The sequence below is a fragment of the Nicotiana tomentosiformis genome, chromosome 8 (assembly GCF_000390325.3).
Source record: "Nicotiana tomentosiformis chromosome 8, ASM39032v3, whole genome shotgun sequence".
NCBI lineage: Eukaryota > Viridiplantae > Streptophyta > Magnoliopsida > Solanales > Solanaceae > Nicotiana > Nicotiana tomentosiformis.
Window position 1 is genome coordinate 122,377,115 of NC_090819.1, and position 8,657 is coordinate 122,385,771.

The window sequence follows — 8,657 nt, forward strand, 5'->3', positions numbered from 1 at the left end:
CAAGGCTATTGATAGAAAGTTGTGGAGGTCGAGTATTTGAGTTGTAGGTTAGGAGGTACATTGTTGAGTCTCCCTTACTTCGTACCTTTGTGAGGCTAGTCTGGTAGGGTTTTTATCGATGTCAACTAGTGGCAAGGTTGTGTCTTACTACTCTTTTTTTTTTCATAGTGTCGGGTCTATGTATTGTCTATCACGTTTTCTTTGCATCTAATTTCTCATTTTCATGATGTTATTTTTCCTATAGTTTCTATTGGTGATACTGATATTGTCTCTTTTCGTCTTTTTGAGTCGAGGGTCTTTCGGAAACAGCCTCTCTACTCCCTCGGGGTAGGGGTAAGGTTTGCGTGCACACTACCCTCCCTAGACCCCACTAGTGGGATTTCACTGGGTCGTTATTGTTTTAGATATTAGCTTGTAGATCATTGTGTAACATAATATTGGTATAAATTCTTTAATAGATGATTGATTTTGTACCTTGGGGATGAGTGTGATAGTGGTACAGTTATAACTTTGTAGAACTCCTTTTTATTAAAGAACTGGAAAATTGCCTCTGAAACCTCCTTCCCTATGATTGGCCAGGACTTTTTAAAAAAGACAGCATTGAACCCATCACAGCCAGAGGCCTTCAGATCATCAATATCATTTAGAGCTTGTTGAATTTCCTCCACTGTAACTGTTGTAGTAAGATGAATCTGTTGAGGTCGGTTAAGGATAAGGCCTCCTGCCATAACTTGTGGGTGTATTGCAGGAAGCTTATTAGCATTTGTCCCTAACAACTTCATATATAACCCACTGATTTCTTTTTCAATTGCCTATGTTGTTGGGAGTACTTCACCACTTTCAAAAATGAGTCTGCTAATGTGATTCTGCGTAATTCTACTCTTAATATTAGCAAAGAAATAAGCAGAGTTAATATCTCCTAGCTTTAACCATTGTATTCTGGACTTCTGCGTGAGTATACTCTCTCCAATTAACACCCATTTTTCTTTAACATTTACACTGCATACATAAGTTAAGGACGTCATGTACTTAACATTCACACTGCACATATGAAGTTAAGGACATGATGTCCTAAAGTTTAACAACGGAAGGTGCAAATACATGATATTTTTTTCTTAATATTTACACAACATTCATGAAGTTAAGGACAACATGTCCTTAATATTTACACAACACTCATAAAGTTAAGGAGATTATGTCCTTAATATTTATACTGCACATATGAAATTAGAGACACCATGTACTTAACATTTACACTGCACATATGAAGTTAAGGATATGAGGTCCTAAAGTTTAACAATAAAAGGTGCAAATACAAATTAAGGACATTATGTTCTTAACATTTACACTGCATACTTGAAGTTATTGATACCATGTCCTTAACATTTATACTGCACGTATGAAGTTAAGGACATGATGTCCTAATGTTTAACAACGGAAGGTGCAAATACATGATACTTTGTCCTTAATATTTACACAATATTCATGAAGTTAAGGACACCATGTCCTTAATATTTACACAACACTCATAAAGTTAAGGAGATTATGTCCTTAATATTTACACTGTACACATGAAGTTAGGGACACCATGTCCTTAACATTTATACTGCACATATGAAGTTAAGGATATGAGGTCCTAAAGTTTAACAACAGAAGGTGCAAATACAAATGTTCTTAACATTTACACTGCACATATGAATTTAATGACGCAATGTCCTTAATATTTACACTGCACATATGAAGTTAAGGACATGATGTCCTAAAGTTTAACAACGAAAGGTGCAAATACATGACACTTTGTCCTTAATATTTACATAGCATTCATGAAGTTAAGGACACCATGTCCTTAATATTTACACATCACCCATGTCTAGCACATGGGTATTTTCGTCCGGTCAGGTAAAAGCTTATTAAGCACCGGCTAAAAAGTAAATATATTTTAAACAGTGGCTAAAGAGTAAAAAATCTCTAATTAGTGGCTAATTTGCATTTCTCCCTCATTTCTACTGCGGGAGGTGGGTAATTATTGGGCTAAGCTAAAACTTTAGTAAGCCCGGAGAAGCAAGTGTAAGTCCAGTTACATTGTCAAATTCTTACTACTGAAATTAATGTTCTATTTAATATATTATTAATAATTAAGATGCCATTTAACGCGTAAAATGGTTAAGAAGATAAAGTACAAGATCATGCTAATTGAAGGAATAGATTAGAAAATTAAATTTTGTTCTCGTGGACTTGTTTTGCTAATCTTTTTTTTGCCCATGAGCGTGGATGGTTAACTATTTTTTTTAAAAAAGAAATAGCATCTAATATTTTATGTTAATTGAGTTACATTATGCATTTCATAAAACTTAACTGTTATGATTTTAGCCAATTTAGCATAGGCAGTTGATATAAGAGATTTCCTAGTTAAATTGATAGTTCATAAAGTTGGAGCAGTTCAAGTAAGGAAAACATTTACCTGAATCAGATGCGTGGATCAAAAACTAACTTATCACAATCTTTATTTGAATATACCTTAATTAATAGTTAAATTATAAATGTCATAAAATACATACGAATATTTTATTTTTCATTGTAGTAATCCAAAACTTTCACATTCCCAAACGGCGAAGAGGATAGAAGACAAAGAAAGCAGTACACTCGGAGGATTCTAAAGGTATATCCTCTTTGTTCTATATAGGACACGTCTTTTTGTGTGTGTTTACACACGTTTCAATAGTGGTCCTTGTATTAAAAGCTTTATTATTAAACTCTCTAGTTTTTTATCTTGAAAATTCCCTAAGCAAGAATTAAGGCCATTGCATAACTATGTTTTAATAGATCTTTGGTTAATAGCTTTTTGACCAAAGTTTTTTCGATGCTAAAAATATTTTTCCTCATAAGAAGTGTTTTTTTTTTAATTTTTAAAGTTGAGGTATTTGACCAAGCTTGTAGAAGAAAAAAGTATATTTGAGTAGAAACAGAAGCAATATTTGAGAAACAGAAAAAAAAAAAACTTATTTTCGAAAATACTTTTTTGAAAACACTTTTGAGAAAATACACTTAGAAGTAGTTTTTTAAAATTTTGGCCAAACACTAATTACTGCTCAAAAGCTTTTCAAATTGATTATTCCAACACAAACTACTTTTTATCAAAATTATTTTGTTTAAAGTTTTTTTTAAAACAAACTGATTTTAGAACCTTGGTTAAATAGGCTATAAGATTCTTCCTAAATTTGAAACAATAGATAAACATTAGTTAATCATAAAAGTTAGATTTGGTTTGGGGGGAGGAGGGGGGGGGGGAGGGGGGAGGAATCAGCAAAGTTCTTTTTGAAGGCAAAAATCATCAAAGTTAGATAACACATGAGGCTACGCTAAAATTTCATTTAAGAATTAAATAATAAATCACAAAAGAACTCTTGCATAGCTTGCATTTAGACGTGTAAATTTTTGTATTATTTGAAATTACCTCCAACTCCCAAGGTTACTTTGATTTGAGAATGGATAATTAGATATCAAAACCTTAGAAATAAAAAAAAAACTTAATTGACAAAAATTCGTATTAATTGGGATACCTCGTGAAAATAATTAAAAAAAGAGGAAATAATGTCCAATTTAATTAAGCTTTTTTGCTTTTTCTTTGAAGCCCACGTCTACTACGTGAGAGCACTTACACAGGAATATTTCCCAACAGTGCCGTGAAAACTAAAATAAAACAATTTTGGATAATGATTATTTAAACATAGTATAGAGTCCTAAAACAAAGCAAAAGCAAAGTCATCATTTACTCAACCTTCATTGTTTATCTTTTTTCTCTCAATTGACGATCATTCTTTTACAAAAAGGTTAGTTCTTTACTCCTTCTGATCGTTATTATACTTTTCGTTTTCTGAATTTTGATGTTTATTTTGCTATTAGTAGTTCAAGATTCTCGCTTTATCAAATTGGGTTATATTTGTTTTATTTTCTGATAGTTTTTTGCTGAATATTTTCTTGATGAGGTTGTTTTAGAAGCAGTAGAATTAAAGTTACTTTGGTTTTGTATCAGTTTAGGTCAAAAGATGATTACTTTAAAGTAATAGCTGTTTGTTTTGTAAAAACATTGGGTTATTTGGTAGTGGATAATATGTTAATTAAGGCAATAATTTTGCTTCTTTTATTGTTTTGATTCAGGAAAATGGTTAAGAGCTCATTCAAGCAGGAGCATGATCTTGGTTCGTTTTCGGTTTTTATTTTTGTAAATTTTGCTGTGTTATGTTCTTTTGTTGTGAAAAAGAATTGTGGGTGTTAGTTTTTTTTTTTTTTGACGCTGTTGTTTTGAATGTTCAGAGAAGAGGCGCGCCGAGGCTGCTAGGATTAGGGAAAAATACTCAGATAGGATTCCGGTGAGAATTGAGTCTTATGTTGCTGTATTATTTTTCTGTGGTAGCTGCTTGTTTCAATGTGAATATAGTAATGTGACTTTATAATTTCATGGACATCATCACATAACTTTTAGTACTCTTTATTTATTTTATTTTGTGTAATATTGATCTGGGAAGAAGTAGATGAGATTGAGATGCGCAGTGAGGATTCATATAGCCGATTCGTACTTGCTTGGGACTGAGGCGTAATTGTTGTTGTAGTTGCTTTTCGAGTCATTGACATGGCTAAATGCTAAGTTGTCTAGTGTTAAGAATGCATGATAGAGATTATTCTTTAAAACAAATTTGCAAGTTATATAGTGGAGTTCTCGAAATTCATCACTTTCTTCTTGCCTCTCATGAGCAGTTCTCTGTTATTTAATGTTTCCAAACAATAGTGACTTATACAATGGAGAAAGGATTGTATGATGTGATTAATATTGACATTTCCTTGTTTCACTGCCAAACCAAAATTGCCATAGAACTGCACGTTCTATATCTAGAGACAGAGAACTACAATCTCATTAGATAAGAAAGCACGATTGGTGTACTTGTGCGGTGATAGGGAAGAGTATGAGAAAGTTCTTGAAGAATATGGGAGTGTTTCCGTTTTATTGGCAATGTATGTTCCCATATGAATTTGAGGCTTGAATGCACAATAAAAAAGGATAATACACCCTGAAATTATTGAAGGCACTGAGACATAGCCTTTGAGTTTGATAAAAAACAATAGAGGTAACACATTCTTGTAAAAATGTCTCCTTGGTACCTACATCAGTCTTGTTTTTGCTAGACTTCTTGTTCCAGAACACTCCACTATCACTGGCGTTTTCATTCTTGTCAAGTCGACAACTAAGAATTTTAGTTTGCTTTTCTTATACCAAAGTCCAACCTCTGTCTCTCAGAGTTGTAACTAAAAGACCTAAGAGGCTTTCTTGTGTACTGAAACGGATATGAAATGTTTTAGAGGTGAATTTGGTAAAGGTATCTTCCTGGAGATGAGTAGTTGGATGTGTTTTTCAACGATTTGAAGGAAGAACAAATGATACTAGGTACAGTTGACCGTTCAGCAAGACCTGAACTTAAATAAGAGATGAAAGAATCGCAAAAGTCGAACTGTTGAAGTAGTATGTTTGTGTAGTAAAAGTTTTAATGTCAAAAGTATGTAGATTTGACCTGACATGGACTATTATGCGGTTTAAATATTGATGAACAACCTTGAAACTAAGTCACATCCAAAGTTAATAGAGCAAGACTGTCAATCACTTGCTGACACCTAAGAGAATGGTGTAGATTCTGATCAGTGTAGATTGTCATGTGTAAAATTACATATTAATGTTTTCTGGTGGATCAAAGAACACCACCAACAACTGGAACTACGCCTTTATCCCAAGCAAGTTGCGATCGGATATGTGAATCCTCATTGGACAGTAGTTTGTTCACTGCAGAATACCTTATTATTCCATAGTTGACAATTGTCTCAAATCAAACTGGACATCAGGCCAAGGAGGGTAGCGTCTAATTGTAACTCAAGAATTGCTGCTTATTAGTTGTTTGATTTGGTATTATGTGCTGACTATATGATTATCATAGTTGAGACTTGTTTGAACTCAAACTGGACATGTATTCAACGACAGTGGTGTCCAATTGGAACGCAAGAGTTACTGCTTAGTATTTGTTTTGTTTGGTATATTTTCCAATCATCCAGAATTTTGCAATGCTTCTTTTTCACATTATTTATGTAATATGCAGGTGATAGTTGAAAAGGCTGAAAAAAGTGATATTCCCAACATCGACAAGAAAAAGTAAGCACCGATCAAGCTGCAAGTAAACCTTTCCTTGTTACTTACATCTATGCTAGGTTTTGCTACGACGAAGGGAGAAAACTCTTACCTCTGGAAAATGTTTATCCTTTATTCCTTTATGTCTTGTGTCCCTTTTTAGTTGTTTTCTTCCCTCCAGATTGGCAATTAACCTTTTCCATAACTCGATCATCCTTCCAGCTGCCTTATTCCAAACATCTACTTTTGCTATCTGAATTTAGGTGATAATTGGTGGCATTCATGTTATATGTTGAGATGAATATTGTCATCTCTTGTAGGCTGAAAAAAAATAATATCGTCATCTCTTGTATGTTGAAAACGAATTTACGAATTTACAAACATCTACTACTAACTTGATTAACCCTTTTTTCTTCTCTTGTAAATCTGTTCTTCTTAGGGGTGAGCATAAAATCCGAAAAACCGAAAAACCGGACCGGACCGAATTAATTCGGTTCTTCGGTATAAGTTTTTCAAAAGTTCGGTATTTCGGTACGGTTCTCGGTATTGAACTTTCAATACTTCGGTATATACCGAAATACCGAAATACCAAATTATTTAAGTAAGCCTTCCTACTGCCCAGCCCAAGTTATCACTTCTCAGCCCAATTCGAACTTGTTACTCCTAGCAAGTAGACCGGTAAGATTTAGCCCAACCTAACATAGGACCCTAGGTTTCAGAATTCCCTTTAGTCCAGCTATGCATCAGGTGGATCAACTTAGTAAACACATATTAAAGCTTATGATATGTATTTGTTTTTTCTTGTTTGGTTACTAGTTAATCTTTCCTTATGCGGTTATTCATCATTTTGTAGTTATTTATCGTGTAATTTTTGTTTTTGTGGAATTTTTCATACTTGCAAAGGATCACTGCACAACAATTTGACCAAGACATAGTAAAACTATGTATCTCGTTTAGGCCCTCTATGTAACATTTTAATTTCCCTTTATCGGATGTGGGGACACAAAAACTATTAGCTAGAAAATAAGAATCCAAAATTATGCAATAAAAACAGTTTTGCTAGAATTATTAGCTAGAAATCCAGAATTACCTTATGAACAGTTTTGCCGAAAATTAGATCAGTTTAGTTTGGTTGGCTACCGAACCGTACCGAAACCGTACCGAACCAAACAAGAAATATCAAACCGTACTGAACTATTTTGGTACGGTATTTGGTATGCACAATTAAAATACCGAATACCGAAATACCGAATTGTAGTTCTTAAAAACCGCACCGAAGTACCGAACGTCACCCCTAATAATTTCCTGCCAGCATGACACCATGATAACCTTCAGGGGTGGAGCTAGAAGCCCAGCTACGGGTTTGGCCTAACCCAATAGCTTATGCTCAGACATTATATTCGTATTAAGAAATTCATTAAGTATGTACAAGTATTTAATTTAGAACCCATTTATAAGCACTTGAAGTTGTCGTTCTAAAATTTGAAACCATGACCGTCTCGGATAACTTTTACCACCATTAGCCTGGTGTTGAAGTAGCTTTGTTCGATTTCCATTTTCCAGTGGTTCAGATCTCCAGTAGCTTTGTTTTCATCATCTCATCATTGCTGTTGACACAACTATCTTTATTACCAAAGGAACAGATACTCTGTTAAGATCTGGTTTTTGAACTCCAGCAAAAACTTCATTCATGTTCTCTAATTCGCAAAACTACAGGTATCTCGTGCCAGCTGACTTGACAGTTGGGCAATTTGTCTATGTCATTCGCAAGAGAATCAAATTGAGTGCAGAAAAGGCAATATTCATATTTATTGACAATGTCCTACCGCCAACAGGTATTTCCTACTCACTAATATCTGGCTTTTAGAAGTTGCCATAGCAACTGGGAATAATAGTCTCTTCTACAATGAAGTGAGCAAACTGTTTGGTTTTGCAGGGGCAATCATGTCTGCAATCTATGACGAGAAGAAGGATGAAGATGGTTTCCTTTATGTTACTTACAGTGGAGAAAACACATTCGGGGACCTGAACGAGCTGTAGCTTTCACGCTAGTAACGTTCGTTGATTTGCTTACAGTTCCCTTGTTTATTGTCCTGTGTCACTTCTCTATCCTGCTAATATCCTCTTTCGCTTCTTTGATCTTATCAAAGGTTTTATTGGAAATAATTATGTATAGCATATACTTGCGTATAGTTCAGAAAAACAAATGTCGCAATCTTCTGGCATATGATGTTAATAATCAGTTGAATTCAATCACTTTAATGACTGTGTTAGTGTCCAATTCAGTTACTGCATAAGGGACGACTCAAAGTCCCTAAATCATTCTTGATTCACTTTCTTATTTCAATATTCTGCAAGTATTTGTAGTTACTATTGCCATAAGGGAGAAAGAGAAGGGGAAAAGGGCTCATTGTTTAGCTTCTTTTGCAGCAGCAAATGTATATTCACATCCAGAAGTTTTCAGTACATACTAGGAGGATATTTCCTG

General features: G+C 34.1%; 1 protein-coding gene across 1 annotated transcript; it reads left to right on the forward strand.

The window, feature by feature from the left end:
- Positions 1-3,692: 3,692 nt before the first annotated feature.
- LOC104114565 (autophagy-related protein 8f-like) lies at positions 3,693-8,431 on the forward strand. Its single transcript, XM_009625045.4, has 6 exons — positions 3,693-3,830; positions 4,159-4,199; positions 4,315-4,370; positions 6,141-6,193; positions 7,886-8,004; positions 8,106-8,431. Exons 2-6 carry the CDS (start codon positions 4,163-4,165, stop codon positions 8,207-8,209), a joined length of 369 nt encoding a protein of 122 aa, XP_009623340.1. The 5' UTR covers positions 3,693-3,830; positions 4,159-4,162; the 3' UTR covers positions 8,210-8,431.
- Positions 8,432-8,657: the final 226 nt, after the last annotated feature.

What these genes read in the sequence shown, in the direction of transcription:
- LOC104114565 (XM_009625045.4), top strand. Translation starts at nt 4,163, where the DNA reads ATGGTTAAGAGCTCATTCAAGCAGGAGCATGATCTTG. An exon ending in AATACTCAGATAGGATTCCG is followed by an intron (nt 4,371 to 6,140) that starts GTGAGAATTGAG and finishes TGTAATATGCAG; the next exon opens with GTGATAGTTGAAAAGGCTGA. An exon ending in CCCAACATCGACAAGAAAAA is followed by an intron (nt 6,194 to 7,885) that starts GTAAGCACCGAT and finishes GCAAAACTACAG; the next exon opens with GTATCTCGTGCCAGCTGACT.